The sequence below is a fragment of the Molothrus aeneus genome, chromosome 2 (assembly GCF_037042795.1).
Source record: "Molothrus aeneus isolate 106 chromosome 2, BPBGC_Maene_1.0, whole genome shotgun sequence".
NCBI lineage: Eukaryota > Metazoa > Chordata > Aves > Passeriformes > Icteridae > Molothrus > Molothrus aeneus.
Genome location: NC_089647.1, coordinates 113,878,106 through 113,894,360, shown reverse-complemented (window position 1 = coordinate 113,894,360; position 16,255 = coordinate 113,878,106). Strand labels below are relative to the sequence as shown.

Genomic DNA, 16,255 nt, shown 5'->3' with positions numbered 1-16,255 from the left:
GGAAAAGAGACTTTCCAACTTTTCTTGGGGTCACTCTGACCAGCTAGAGGCCCTGACAGCCCTGGGGGCATCTCCTAAGTTAGACTCCACTGGCTCCTTCCCCTGTTCCTCTGTGTGAACAGAGGTGTTCCTGAGCCAGTCCCTCCCGTTTCCCTGACTGGCCCTCACCTTTGTACTGCCCCAAGATGAGGGCAGCCCCCTGGCCCCTGAACGTGTGTGTGCCCTGGCCCTGAGCATCTCACCACACGGCCGAATTAAACATCTGCGCATATTATACAAAAACCCTTTTCGCTTCCTTAGCCCGGACTTTACCAGCAGCTATTCAACAAAAAGAAAACTCTACCTCTTCCTGCTTTTTAGGCTTGGGTTTTTTCCTCCTCTTCCTCCTTCTCCTCTTGGGAGGAGAGGATTTCTCGGCGGACACGTCGTCCTCGGAGGTGCTGCAGTAGCGCAGCGCGTTCCTGCGCGAGCTGCGCACCGGCGGCTGCAGGTTGATGCCCGCGTCCGCGATCCAGTCCGAGTATCGGCTCGAGGAGTCGCTGTGCACAGGGCAGGGAAACACAGACACAGCCCAGCTCTCGCTGCTGCTCAACACTCAGCTCCCTCAGCAAAATAACACGCAGCGAGTGCTGCTGAAAGCAGCTTCAGAATCACCTCGACCACTTGTAGCCATTTCTTTACTTGAAGCTTAACATGAATTTTTGGGAGAATCCAGTGATTCAAAGCACATTTCTTTAAGCAACTAAAATCTGTTGAATTCTAAAAATCAGTAATTTTAGTCAAGAAATATGTGCAATGGAATTCTGGACTAATTAAGGGTCCTCCCTAAGGAATATACATACCAAATGCTGTTTAAATTCTTTACACTTATCCAAATTTCAGCTACACATCCACTCTGAGTGGATCTCTGAGTACCATTCCTCTCTCTGGGCATATTTTATTTCTAGCACTAAAGAATTCTAAAAGAGTATTTAAAATAGCCACAAGGAAGTGATTTATAACTTATCTACAACAGTTCTACATAAAACTAGAAACTTTTAAAAATTCAGATTTTTCAAAAAAATCTTTAACAGCAAGGAAAAAAAAAAACAAAAAAATTCCCCAAATGAAATTAGGGAAAAAAATTTCCCAAACAAAATCTTTCATCCCTCCAAAACCAGACCAAAATGTACTGTAGAAATATTCCAGACTCCTATCCCTCTTTGCCATACAGCAAAAAAACCAGAGAGACTTAGAGTTACATTTAAAAAATAGAAATATTTTGGTGAAATGCAACAGTAAATAACAATATAATGTCAGTGAGGTATATGAATTCTACCTTATATGGTTATTATTATTAAATGATGACCTCTAAAGCACAACAGAGCTTTCATATAACTCTTAATTTGTCAACATTCAAGTAAAACTCATTATGTGTTTTTCACTTTACCTAGAACTATTACTGTTGCTTTTCTTGTCACTTCTCCACTCTTCCTCTTCATCAGATGAACCAGAGCCCTCACTTTCTTCAGCTTCCTAAATTTAAAAATACAAACTTAAGCCAAATCCATGTTTTAAAGGTCTGGAACTTAAAAACACGTTGTCCATATTATCAAACTTAGAGAAGTTTGGTAAAAAGTTGTTAAGATGGAAATAAAAGTAAGCAGGCCATGTAAAGTTCATAATAAAATCTGACAGGGAAGAATGTACATTACAAAAGGAACAGATCAAGAAAAACAATCACATCTTCTCTGCACACACAACAAGGGGATGTTCTGTCACTGCATGATTTTTTTTCATGAGTTATGCAAGTTGAGGAGTTTTTTTCACCCCTTCCTTTTAGTATTAAATGATTGACCAAGTACTAATTAGAGTGCTCATGCATGTATTTAAATGCAACATTAAACAGTAGAGATACACCAAAATACATTATGACTTTACAAATTTCCTGATTGTTGCTCATCAACTATTTGCATTAATATCATGTTTTAAATGTGTTTTTCATAACTGAGTCAGTATGATGCAATGCTCATGTGTCAGGTTGTATTTTGCCAAGCAAAAAAAATAAAAATAGGAGAAAATCTGGTGAGATTTCAATTGTAGCTTCAAATGTTTGAATTATTCTGATTGTCACTGTCATAGTCAAACTGATTTTCAGAGTAACAAAGCTGAGAGTCCTCTCACTAAAACCTGCTCATACACTACAATATCAAAGTGCAATACTCACTGAACTTTACATTCAATTTAAGGGAATTATTGTTTTTATACAGTGAATTTCTTTATTAAGAGGCAAGGAAAGGAGAGTCCATTTCCAAGAACACCATTCCTCATCTTACTTGCAAGATTTCCTAATCTCCTGAACATGCTCCCTTTATTCACTGTTCTTCCTCAACAAAGTGACAGCTCCAACAAGTCTGAGCTTCTCTGCCCCTTCCACTTCTCCTTTTCCCAGTTCAAAATTCTTTCCTTGTGGGCAAGGCAAGACAAGGGCAGTCCTATCACCCATTTGCAGTCTGATAACACATCAGACACAACAAAAAGCTCCTGCTACCCACTAAGCCCTGGGTCACCTCAGGTCAGAGGAACAGACCCTGTGGAAAAATCACATTTGCAAGAACCTTCAAAAAATTTCCATAGAAAAACATTAAAACCACATCTAAACTCCAAATGTCACCAGAAGCCAACCAACTGTCCATCAGATTTTTGACATGGGCTGTGGATTTGGTTTAGAATATTCTCAGCAAAACCAGTTGAGCCATTTATAAACTGACAGGAAATATTGTCTTTATTAAAGCAACACAAGAGGTTTGGGAAGTGCCAACAATGAAGATGCTTAAAGAAATAACTTTTCCTGGGAAAAGAAGGGTTGGAGGGTTTTTGTTTGCTTGTTTAACAGACAAAAGGCACATCTACATGAAATTTCATTTATTGAGCAACTCAAGATGAAAATCCAGACTCAGAGGAGAACTCACCTGCTCTATCAAGCCAAAGCAGTTGTCCCTGTCCTCCTCAGAAGACTCCAGCTGCTCAATGTTTTTCCGCGTTCTGTAGTTGGAATATTTCCGTCTGTGCAGTCGACGCTTTGACTGGATTAATGACGACTCAGAGTCACTCTGATTTATAAAGAAGGAAAAGGACAGGAGTTAAATAAAAACATTCAACTGGCAATTTTTTATGAGGGGGAAAGGGTAGTTAGAAGCACTGCTGAATGCAAAATCTGGAAACAGCATGATGAAGTTAAAACTCCCTTTCACAAGAAATAACTTTCAGGTAAGCCCAAAGCTTAAAATGTGCTGTTACAAATTTAAGATATTTTAGTTGTTCTAAGAAATTGTTCTTTTTCTTTATAAACTACTGTGACAGCTTCATTCACATCACCTGATAAATGCATTTACAGACTCAACACATAACTGCCTACAATGTGCAATTATAAGAACAGAGAATGCTTTGGGCTGGAAGGGACCTTAAAGATCATTTTGTTACAAACCCCAGCTCCCCTCAGTAAAGGGGATCTTGCAGTAGAATTCTTCTGTCAAATTGTTTTGTATTTTAAGACACAGCAAATCAGGCAACAGGCTTATAAAAACAGCACAATAACCAATGTTTCCTTCTTGCCAATCTCTCCCACCAAACAGGTGAAAGGAGGGAAGTCTGAAGAAGGTTCCCCCCACACAAAACATTGTCATCAAAAGGAAAATGACAAGGAACAGCAACAGAATCTGTGATTCCTCAAGCACAGGACCTTGAATGCTCAGTGCTTCAGCAGGACTTGCAGTAACTGTGTAACTGCAGTCAAGCCAGAACAGCCTGAAAGCCATCCTGCCTTTCAAAATTGCTCCCAAATACCTCACAGAGAAACAGGCAAGACTGAAAGCAAAAAGAATTCCAGGTATCCATAAAAATAAATCAAGCCTTGTCCTGCAACAATTGGGAGCTGAATCATCAGAGTCCTTGGAAGACCACACCAGAATCCTCTGCTTTCATTTTCTACACCACCACTTGTCCCTGGGCACAGAATGCTCACTTTTCCAGAAGCTGCCACGTACCTTTTCCAGTGACTCAAATGACTTCTTATTCTCTGTTGCATAAAGATCTCTCTCTTCTTCCCCTTTTGCAATCCGATATTCTTCCTGTTTCCTACAAGAAAGACATGAAAATCTAATTCTACACCTGTTTTGACAATGCTGGGCTCTTCCAGGGATCTCTCTCACACCCAATTCCATTCCATTTTTAATTTCAGATGTTATTGTTGCTCAATTAACTCTAAACCATCCGATCATTTCCAGGGAAAAAACATGGATGCTAAGAAAGTCTTCCTTCCAAACATCAAAATATAATCCATGTTTTCAACCTCATTTTTAGTTCACATTTTTCTATTTGCAATCACTCTACCTCCCAACACTGGGAATGCTTCTTAAAACCCTCAGAGATGTGGTAGCACCTATGGCTGCAGCTTTAAACAGAGATGTTTAGCTACTAATTCTCCTTTTCACAGATCAATACTGATACACTTCTGAAAGCAACTGGTTTAGCATTTCAAGGGGTTGTAACTCATCACCTCCAAAAGTCTCACAGAGAGCACAATCTCACCCAACTCTTCCATGGAAATTAATTCCACCTCTTATTTTGGAGGAAGCAAGAATCTAGGTGACCTAGCTGGTCTGGAGATAACTTAGAATATTGAAATAGGGGAGAATCACTCAACTGGACAACTTCCTTTTCTTCTCATTGAATGGACCTTACAATTATGAGTTTTTAGCATATCTGCCCACAACATTGAACTATTCCAACAGCATCCATTCCATCTTTGGTGTAACAGCCCTTAATTTAGACCAAGCAAGCTGCTGTGCTGTCCCTAGTGCTGCCTTAAGTTGTAGCTTTTATATTTTTCAGATTCTGTACTGGATCAGTGCACAACTCTGAACTCTATATAGAATGCTAGTTAGTTCTCTTCACATTTTGATCAGACTAAACAATCTTTCTGGGCCTGGAAACCAAGGTCACACCAGCTGCCTCAGGCCTGAAAAGTATAAACAAAAGTGAATTTGGGGGAGAAGCAAACTAGGGGGATATGACTTCATTACTTGAAGCTGTAATTGGACAATTAACCTCTGATATGCAAATAGATCAAAGTCACATCTGCCCAAAAACCTTGTGGCCATCATCCATTGTGGATGTAGCCTATGCCAGGCTCTTGCACTGCCCAAGAGCAGTTGGGGGTTGAACAAAAGTATAAACAAAAGTGAATTTGGGGGAGAAGCAAACCAGAAGGGTTTTGACATCATTACCTGCAGCTGTAATGAAGCTGGACAATTAGCCTCTGATATGCAAATAGACCAAACTTTTATCTGCCCAAAAAACGTGTGACCATGGTCCATCGTGGACATAGCCTCTGCCAGACTCTTGCACTGCCCAAGTGCAGTTGGGGGTTGAACAAAAGTATAAACAAAAGTGAACTGGGGGGAAGAAGCAAACCAGAGGGATATAACTTCATTTCCTGAAGCTTTAATTAGAGAATTCACCTCTGATATGCAAACAGACCAAACTTATATCTGCCCAAAAACTTCATGACCATGGTCCATCGTGGACATAGCCTCTGCCAGGCTCTTGCACTGGCCAGGAGCAGTTGGTATAAACAAAAGTGAATTGGGGGGAAAAGCAAACTAGGAGGATATGACTTCATTACTTGAAGCTGTAACTGGACCATTAACCTCTGATATTCAAATAAACCAAACGTTTATCTGCCCAAAAAACTCGTGACCATGGTCCATCGTGGATGCAGCCTCTGCCAGGCTCTTGCACTGCTCAAGAGCAGTTGGGGGGTTGAACAAAAGTATAAATAAAAGTGAACTGGGGGGAGAAGCAAACTAGGGGGATATGACTTCATTACCTGAAGCTTGAATTACACAATTCACCTCTGATATGTAAATGGAGCAGTTATATCTGCCCAAAAATTTCATGACCATCGTCCATGGTGGACATAGCCTCTGTGAGGCTCTTGCATTTGCAGGCTCTTGCACTCTGCCTGGCCTCTGCTCTGGGCAGCCTCTGCAGGCATCAGCTGCAGGCTGCAGACAGACCTGAGCAAGCTGGGGGGGATCTCAGGCACCACCACCCTGCGCCTCCAGGCCTGCAGGTCCCTCTCGGTGGCCATCTGGCTGCGGGGGGCGTTCTGGTGCATCTGCCGCACGCCCTCCACCTGCCCGCTGCGCCGCAGCCCGATGTTGGGCGGGGACTGGATGTCCAAACTCGGCCTTCTGAAAGCTGAAACACACAAATCCAAATGGTTTTTGTCATGCTGAAGGGAACTGGAAGATTCTTGTTAAAAGATTAAAAAAAAAAATTAAAAAAGAATAATGGATGTATTCTTATCTCTAAGTATGTGATTTGGAGACTTCAGTGATGCCTCAGGTTTTGGCTTTTACATTTTTCAGGTTCTGTGCTGCTTTAGTGTGTGGGGCTGGGCTTCGTATTATGGGAGGGTGAGCTCTGTGCACAGAGCAGGGAGACAAAACAATTCCTGCTCCAGCTGGGCACCAAGGACAAATGATCCAAATCTCAGCCCCAGAGCACAAACCCCGTGGGCTGGAGAGAGAAAAACAAGCAGGGTGGGACTGCAGGGGCTAAAGCTGCAATGGGACAATGAACTGCAAGATGCAAATGGAGCAGAACTGATCCCAGGGACAGACCCCGTGCCCGGCCGTGCATTTTGGGGCCATTTTGGTTCATCTTGGGTGCAGCCCTGGCTGGGCTCTGGTGCTGCCCAAGGTGCATCCATGGAGGAGATGCTTTGAATCAATCCCTGCTTTATTCTTTAGCTCTGCCCAGCCTCTGCTCTGGGTCAGCCTGCACAAGGCATCAGTTCTGGAGGATTATGTGTATTGTAGAAAACACAGAGAATACAAAAAATACTTTTAAAATCGTTATTTCTGCTACTGTTTTCACAGAATCACAGAGTCATTTAGGCTGAAAAAGACCTCCAAGATCCAGCATTTAACCAGTGATCACCTTGTCAACCAGACCAGAGCACTGAGTGCCACACTCCAGTGGTTTCCCAAACACTTCCCAGTGGAAGGAATTGTGGTGTGACAAAAGGGCTCTTCTGAACTATGTCAGACAGCTCTGAGGCCAGTGAGGCTCTAAAAAGCATTTTTCCTAGAGCTGAGTGCATGTAATTAAATGTATAATTATGTAAAAATTTTTTTTTTCATCTATATTATATAATTACATAATTAGAACTCCAAATACAAGGTTAGGAAAGTATCTTGTTTAAATGTGTAAAGAAGGGACAGGGGAAACCAGTTTGAATAATGGTACAATACTTACTTTGCAAAAAGTAAGGAATGCAAAAACAACTTATATTGGCAAACATTTGCAAAAAATTCTGTTGTATACATTTTGCATGTTATTAATGATCTTTTAAAGTGAAAGGCTTTGCAATTAAATCACAGGAGCAGCAGTGTTTTAGTGAGTAAAAATAACCAGGTATCACAATGTTAAAGGAATCTCAGTCCCCAGAATTATACTGAAGTTAAAACCTGTTTCAGTATTTCACACAGCACAATAAAAACAGAGACAGAACAATTATTGAAGAATTATCAGCAGTTCTAACCTCTCCTGGGTGTTCCCTCCCCGTTTTGGGGGCCACTTGGAGCAGATTCTTGATCAGCTCCAGTTCTCTGATCCTGTTCCAGCTGCAGCTGTCTGATCATCCCATCCAGAATGCTGGGCTCCAAGCCTGGCTCATCCTGGTCAACTGTCTGCTGGCCAATCACCTGCTCAACAACTTCTCCATCACCTTGCAAGTGTAAAACAGATCAAATCAATCAACTTATTCCAATTCTTTATTCCAAGTAAGACATGTATGCAATGTACAATCAAATGGTTTGTGAACATCACTGCCCACAGAAAAGATCTGCAAGTCCATTTGAACAACTGATTTTTTCTACTTGTTTGAATTGTATTCCCTGTAGGACCTTCCAGCATCTCTAGTGAACATAAATGCAAAATAATGAGTGAAAAAAAGAGTATTTTTAAATTGCTGATGCCCCCTTAGGAACTAGTGAATAACCTACTTCTAGTGACATTCTTACTTGTTGCTACATGTCCAAGCTGAGGACTCAAATGTTCAATGAAATTATCCCAGTTATTTATTCCAAGTAAGACACTTATGGGATGTACAATCAAATGGTTTGTGAACATCACTACCCACAGAAAATAACTGCAACATCCATTTGAAAAACTGATTTTTTTTGCTTAAATTGTATTCCCTGTAGGACCTTCCAGCATCTCTAGTGAACATAAATACAAAATATCAAGTGAAAAAAAAGGTATTTTTAAATTGCTGATGCCCCCTTAGGAGCTAGAGAATAACCTTCTGAATGTGGAGCTTTAGTGACATTCTTACTTGTTGCTACATATCCAAGCTGAGGAATCAAATGTTCATCTGCACAATTCTCTCTTCCTGGCACCAATCTTTGATATTTTGTGGGATGAGGGTTTCCATCCACATCCACTAGGAAGGGAGGGGGCATGAGGTGAGGGGCCTGCTGCGTCTGCTCATCCAGCACGTAGTTGTTGGAGTCTCGGATCAGCGGCCGGTAGTCAGTGTGGAAGAACATCTGATCAGGAATCTAAAAGGAAATTTCATTTTTATGGTAGCAATTAGGAAAAAAGAATATGCTAAAGAACAAAGAACAAGCACTAAAGTCCCTAAAATCTACTTAAAGGTAGAAGAAAGGTCAAGTTCCCAGTTAGAAAGAAGATTTATGGGTAACTTGAGTTAACCTGGATGGGTTTTGCAGCAGTGTAGCTTTCAAAACTTTTTTTTTTTTTTAAACTTTTGCAGGCAACAAAATTCTTTCAGAAAACAAAAAGCTGAAGTAATTTGATGCAAAAGTACCCTTTTACACTTAAAAGTATTTCTCTCTCATTCTGCATTTTTCCCCTACAATTATTAGAGTCACTCAGAGTAGGAATGGACCCACAAGGGTCACCAAGCCCAACTCGTGAGTGGCCCCAAAGTTTCCTTGCAAGGAAATCTTTGGCTAAAGCTCCACACCAGCTGAAATTCAAGTTTTCCTAATCATGATTTCATTCTTAATTTATATCCACCTGAAGTTTTTTTCTACAACTGGAAGTCCATGAGGGGGAAGGAAAATGGTTACATAACTATTAGAGCACAGTCAGAATGTTTGCTTCCAGCAGTGATGGCAAAGATGAAGGGAACAAGTTTCAATTTCAGCTGAGAATGCAGAGCAAGGAAAAAATAATTCTTTAAAATGACACACGTGGAATCAGCATTGCAATCCAAAAAAAAAATGGAGGGTAAGTAAAGAAAAGAAGAAATGTGCATTTATCAAAACAAAAAGGAAGCAGGTTGATAAATTCAAAAATTGAGGATAGGTTAAATTGTTGGATCAATAATTTACTTTTGCTTAATTTCATCAACCACAGTAAATTTGGGCTTGAGTGAGGAAAGGCCTAAAGAACTGCAGGATAAACCAGCAGAAATTAGAAACAGCAGCATTTTTGAGGTTGAACAATGAAGGTGAATTGGCTGTCTCCAAGATGAAAATGTATTCCAGGAACATTCCTGGGACCTACTCCCATGGGAATGTTAAGACTTTGGGTTTTTTCTGCTGTGCCAGGGTCATATAAGCAAGACAATTTACAGACATCAAGGAATCCATTACATTTAGATCTTCTAACCACACAAGTTATTTTTTACATATAAACTTTTAAATTAATTAATGTAATAATGTAATTTTAGTTAGAAACTCCATACAGAGATCTGATAAAAGGCTCAACTCACCTTTTCATAAGGCCTGCTACAGCCAAAGCCAAATATCAGCAGATGCCCATGAGAATCTGTGCATGCAAAATGCTGCCCATCTGGTGAAAATTTACAGTCAAAAACAGCTCCATGACCCTGGCCTTCAATCTGGGTTGAATAAAAAAAAAGTCAAGATTATTGGACCATTTTTTCAGAGTAAACCATAAGCATCAAAAATTAATTACTCCATGCATTTCCCTAACCACCTCCAATTAAGGTCCAAATAATTTTGTTACTTCAGTATATTTTTTCCCCTTGAATTTAAGTCCTGAACCAATTCTAAAATATGCACTAGAAGGTATGAAAAGTTACTGTTCAGAGAATAAAATAAAGAAATAAACATGTTTTTCTGAGGCTTTTTAGCTGTCAGCACACTGCTTGAAATAAACTGCAGCTAATATAGACTGGTTTTGGTAAACAACTTTCTAGACAAGAAAAAGAACTTAAGAATAAAAGAAAGAAGTTGTTCTTTATTTTAAGAACTTAAAAATAAAAACAAATGCTATTTGCTGTTGACTGAGCAGGGAAAAAGGATGAAAAATTTATAGGAAATTAGATCAGAACCTAAGTCTCAGAGAAAATAACCTAATTTAAAGCGTTAATGATGAGCTGTCAAATGGAGCCCCCAATGCCAATGGATATTAAGATTATCATTTTTAAGCCTGTGGAAAATACAAATGTCTTGAAACAATGGCCTGAAACAGAGCCTTTTAGATGGCACCTCAGTTGAGGAAAACAATTCATATGAATGAAGTGCACAACAATCTTCAGTAAAAAAAGAGTGCAAAATCTGCAATAAGCAGGAAACTCTAAGGTAAAAAGCTCTAAGGAAATAAAATCAATTAATAAATTTTGCTGGTTAAGGTTTTCCTGTCTGCTTGGGGTTTTTTTCCCCTAAAGGTGTGAATGTTAATGGCAGTTCCTTCAGCTGGTAGTGACCACACTGCTGTGAATAAATGGTGTTTAAAGAGGCTCTCACCATGTTAAAATAATGCTTTGTTTTGGTGCCTTTGGTGATGTCCCAGATGAAGATGTTGCCATCATGGCCTGCAGACAGCATTATCCTGCAATCAAAGGGATGGGTCTCCAAGACAAACACTTCATCTGCATGGCCCTGCAATGGAAAATTGCACATCTCAGGGAAACAGGGAAATCCACAGCAGCAGGGCATTCACAACAGAGCCCAAAGCCTGTGCTGTCCTCTCTGGAAAACTCAACCCCAGGCAGCCACAAAGATCTGAACATTCCAAAGGTAAAAATTTTCTAGATTTGAACATTCCAAAGGTAAAAATTTTCTAGATTCTAGCAAGAGCTGTAGAAATATGAAGTTTTAGCCAAAGGATGGTGAATTATTCAATGGGTGAGTTACTGCACAAGAATTTTATTTATTCCACATTTATTTGTTCTTTTATTAACAGGGAAAGTCCAAATCTGGAAGAAGCAGCAAATTTTGGTTAAAAGAATTTCAAGGAACACCCCACTTGCTGTGCCATCCATACAGAGCTTTCAAGACTAATCAGCTCTAATTATAAATTCAGCATGCACATGTCACTGCAATTCCAGGAAAAAATCTTCCAAAAGCAAGGAAAATCCCATACCACCAAGTCATGGAGCAACTGCCCTGTGCTGGAATTCCAAACTTTGAGCAGGTGATTATTCACAGCTGTAACAACATAGTTGTCATTTTGGTTCCAAGCTATCATGGTTACTTTAGGCTTCATGAATTTGTCTTCTTCTGCACAAGTGTCACTATTTGAAAAAAGTCAAACAGGTCAGAGATGTAGTTTGTATTTTAATTAGCCCATTTCTATAGCAAAATACAATCATCAGACAACAGAAAGGAAGTGAAGAATTAAATGTGGGTTGAAATTTTTGTCCACAAAATGCTTCATTTAAAGCAAATGTGGATTTTTAAATTTTAAAGGACTTGATAATCTCTTTCCCATTTGAGATGCAAGGCAAAAAGGCTTTCCTTTTTCATGGACTCTTGGCTCCTCTACAATGAGAGTCCTAACATAAATCCTGCAAAACTGTGGACTTTTTACAGCCAGCTTTTCCAACTAACTGATTCCCAAGCCAACCTCTACATTAGCTAAGCATTTTTTGATGAGTCCCAACAGAAAGACAGTAAAGATAACATTTTATTTTAACCTCAATCTATTTCCTTATTCTCTCCCTAAAACACATTTATAGGATACTTTAACACTGCCCCTCAGCCTTTTTCCAGTCAATCCAAGGAATAAGTTTTCCTTGAAACACCCTCACATGGGATTATCTTTATTCCACTTACAAAGACTCTCAACTACAAAGCCACAGTCAAATCTCAACTATTAATAACTCCTCCTTTGTAAAATCAGGTTTCTTTCATGGTCTTTGTCATCACAGGAAAGCCTGAAATCACCCTCCAATCAGATGGGTACCCAAGGTGCGGCTTTTTATTTTATCACCTACAAATGATTTAATCAAAATCTCATTTAATCACCTACAAATGAATTTCTGTTCAGTGTCTGTGGAAGGTTACTGAGCTTCTGTACTCCTGTAAATCATTCCCCCTTCAGGTTTACCCAACACCATAAAATAACCTGATTTTTATCTGTAATAACATTATTCAGACTGGGTGCCACCAGCATTTCATTAATTCACTTCTTTAAAAGCAGAAAATGGGAGCAGTCAGCAAGATCAGTCCTTGAGGAAAGCCACCTACTCCATGTCATGACCTCTCCTGCAAATAGGTCACCACCTACTTTATTTCTACTAATCTAAAAATATTTCTCCCTTGACACACCAGGTGTCAGACTAAAACCCAGAGAGAGAAGTTAGATTCTTTCTGTTCACTTCTTTCCCTGAAAAGAGGCAATAAAACTAACTTGGTACAGAGTACATCTGAGAGCTTTCTGAACATTTAGGAATTTATGAAAGCACTGAAACTCAGCAATTATTACATCACCAGAACACTCAACTCACCCCTCCCAAGACCACAGAACTTGACCAGAATTCTGCTCTCACTCTCACATTTGAGCAATTGAGTTTTTCAATCCTCCTGAATTTACACAAAGGAAAGCACGAAGTGAACACTTGACCTACCCCAGCAGTCGATCAGACATATCCAACAAAATGCTCCTCCACTCTGCCTGCTCGAAACGCCAGATCCGAGCTGTCCCATCTCTGCTGCCGCTTATGAACCTGAACAAGGGTTAAAAATTCATTCATTTATCCTCCAAAACATCTGCTTCAAAGGATACACAGAGTTAGACACCACCACAACAGAGATTTTGCACTGGAAGATTGATAGAAGTGAAATCTTCAATTTTGTGTTCAAGAGAATTCTTTCTGTTCTTTCCAGAAAAGCAGGAAGGAGTTTTTCTGAACTGGAGAACTGAATAAAGGTGTCAAAATATGAAGAACAGAGAAACAACTTCCAAAGTTGAACTCAATTCACAAATTCATCCTCAACTCCTCCTCAGTTCAGGATTTCAATGTATTTTAATTGCAGAGTTTCAGACACTGAAGTAGAGACAATATCAGATGAAAAGGTTCTAATTTATTTTTGACCATTTTCACTGCATTTTTCCTATTTCCTATACAATACTCAGTGAAATTGAAAGGAAAGGAGGAAATCAGATGAAAAGGTTCTAATTTATTTTTGACCATTTTCACTGCATTTTTCCTATTTCCTATACAATACTCAGTGAAATTGAAAGGAAAGGAGGAAATCAGATGAAAAGGTTCTAATTTATTTTTGACTATTTTCACTGCATTTTTCCTATACAAAACTCAGTGAAATTGAAAGGAAAGGAGGAGGAAAAGGAGATTTATGAGGCCACAAACATATTGGGAACATGAAAAACTGGTAAAATTCCTCCAGGTAAATAAAACCCCAGCCAGGCAAGAGGTATCACCTAACACAGATCAACAGAAACTGCAACAGCTGAAGCTTAATCATGCTCCTGCATCAGTCCAAAATTTCCCTTCTGAATAAGGAGATTTTTCTTTACTTGGAACATCCAGTAATAGATTCTTAATTCCAAAATTATGTATTTTTTGGCCATATTTCAGCATTTTTCAACATACCTGTCCCCACCATTAGAAAACTGAATGCTGTCAACTTTGTCCTGTAAGAAAAAGTAGAGTTTGTTAGAAATTTTGTTTTTTAAACAGGAAATATATTTTTTGATAATTATGAATTTAGTAAATCTGAAATAATGAAAAAATAAAATGTTGTGTTATTTTTAAGAGTTTTAACTGCATGGCAAATCAAGTCCAAACACTGCCCAGAATTCATTAACCATTAATGTATCTAAAATGCATCTTTTAGAAACTGCCTGAATTAAACATGAATGATTTAACAGATTAACTACCCTGACTGACAACTGAATGATATTTAGATATATTTCCAGTACCATAAGTCAACTACATTGGTGAGGAATATGTTGCTCCAACTCCTACTTACACTTTTCTTAAAAAAATAAATAATAATTCACCTTTATCACAATAAAAACTACAGAAAAGCAGATGCCACACTTTGTCTCAGAGTGGAAAAGTCTCCCCTGCATAAAAAAAATCAGAACTGATCAAGCCTTATCAATGCAACAAAAATAAAGTCAGATTTTCTAGGAGAGGAAACATTAATGCAAACAAAATTAATTAAGAGCATTTCTAAAAACCCACTCAAAAAATCATTTTGTAATTTCAGTATTGCCTCAAATGATTAATTAACTAATTACTTACAGCATGACTTTCCAATTCTGCTATTTTCTCAGGTGTTTCAGAGCCAAAAAAATACATCCTGATGACGTGGTCAGTGCTGCCAGTTGCTAAAAACATCCCACCTGTAAAAATCAAGCAATAATTAACCTGCTGTGGAAGAAATGAAAACAGGTCACCACCATTTCTCAGAGACCTGGTTTAAATAAAAAAACCCCACAACTGTTTGGAGAATGGCACATTTTTATGCTCTTCCACTGACACACATATGTGGAAGGAAATCCCTTTCTTGCCCCAGAAAATGTTCTCAGCCATAGTAAAAATAAATTGGTGTTACAAAGGTTTTTAATATATATCTTTAGAGCAATAGTGGAACTTTTAACATTAAACTGCACAGAGAAGCCTTCACTGGTGGGGAATATGGCTCTGGATAATCAGAATTCTGTAGATGACTCTCACTGTAGTCTGTGCCAGTGAAGTGCACCAAAATCAGGCTGAAATGTGAGTAAACCAGTCAAGTGAAGCACACAGTGTAAGCACACCAGTATTTAGCTGAGGGGGCAGAAATTCCAAGCTCTGCCTCTAAGTGCTGTCAAAAAAACCCCAAAAACCAACCAAGCAAAATGTCAAATCCTGCCTCCCAACACAAGCCAGGGCTCTATCCTGACAATGTTAACAAGCTACACTTGGATTTGCTTTTGATTCTGAAATTCACATGAACTGAGCGAAAGGAAACTGCAAGGCAGGAGGGAAGCACACTGAAGATCCATCTCTGCATCCTTAAGAGAGGAAGATCTTGATGGGATCTTCATCCCTGGCACTGGCTCAGGAGCTGCTGCTGGCAGGACCCACCTGCACTGCTGGTGACTACGGGATGTCATTTTGCCAACCTTTGACATTGCATAAGGGAATTAAACAAAAATAAAAACTCCACTAAAGATGGATAGAAGAAAACCCCAGACAGGAGGTGGCTTTTACCTCTGTGCAATCGCCAATGTCTTCAACAGTTTTTCACTGTCAGCTAAGGGAAGCCCCATGATTTAATTAATTATGGCACAGCTAACAGTGCACATCTGTGCAATTGTTTACTCCCAACTGCAGGGTTTGTCCATTTTAAAGCTGTCACAATCAAGTGTTACAAGAGAGGAAAGAAGAAATCACAAGGCTGAGCTGCACCTGACTTACCCACACTGAAGGAAGAACAAAGCATCTGAACCCCTGGCCTGGGCTTCTCTGTGAACTTCACTGGCTTGGTGCTTAAAAAGAGAAGATGTTTGAAATAGGTCACACCACCCAAAACTTGGCTTTTAGCAACATCTCAAAGCATAAAGGGATGTTTCTTAAAACATGGATCATTTTATACCATGATGTGGCACAACAGCAGACACACACTGAGCTCTTCTTGGTAGTAATTATAATTATCTTTTGGGTACAAGCAAATAGTAATCACATGCTGAACATTCCAGACTATGCTGCATGCAAGTTCTGTAAGAAACATCCTAAACCTACAGGATTGTTGGAAAACCAACAGCACCACCAACTTTTATTATATTTTCCAACATATTTACATTTCCAGCCAGTCCTGCTGTCCTACATTTGTACTTTTAGTGAAGAAAGAAATTACATAATGTATTTCCCAACTAATCTCCCAAGTTAATGGAAGAACACTAATTTGTAAAGGATACAGTTGGTGATGGTGCTTTAAAATAACTACTGAATGCATGATCTGCACAGCAT

The 16,255-nt window shown here is 39.2% G+C and overlaps 1 protein-coding gene across 1 annotated transcript in view; it reads right to left on the bottom strand.

The window, feature by feature from the left end:
• The window catches only part of BRWD1 (bromodomain and WD repeat domain containing 1), a 44,213-nt gene that overhangs the window by 20,676 nt on the left and 7,282 nt on the right, over positions 1-16,255 (bottom strand). The window contains exons 10-23 of the mRNA XM_066545556.1: positions 15,704-15,774; positions 14,543-14,643; positions 13,886-13,926; positions 12,899-12,997; positions 11,413-11,563; positions 10,794-10,928; positions 9,794-9,922; positions 8,387-8,612; positions 7,592-7,777; positions 6,060-6,243; positions 4,026-4,116; positions 2,952-3,092; positions 1,430-1,515; positions 344-539 (exon numbers count right to left, since the gene is read on the bottom strand). Of these exons, the coding sequence (XP_066401653.1) occupies positions 344-539; positions 1,430-1,515; positions 2,952-3,092; positions 4,026-4,116; positions 6,060-6,243; positions 7,592-7,777; positions 8,387-8,612; positions 9,794-9,922; positions 10,794-10,928; positions 11,413-11,563; positions 12,899-12,997; positions 13,886-13,926; positions 14,543-14,643; positions 15,704-15,774 (1,837 nt within the window). The remainder of the gene's footprint in view (positions 1-343; positions 540-1,429; positions 1,516-2,951; positions 3,093-4,025; positions 4,117-6,059; positions 6,244-7,591; positions 7,778-8,386; positions 8,613-9,793; positions 9,923-10,793; positions 10,929-11,412; positions 11,564-12,898; positions 12,998-13,885; positions 13,927-14,542; positions 14,644-15,703; positions 15,775-16,255) is intronic.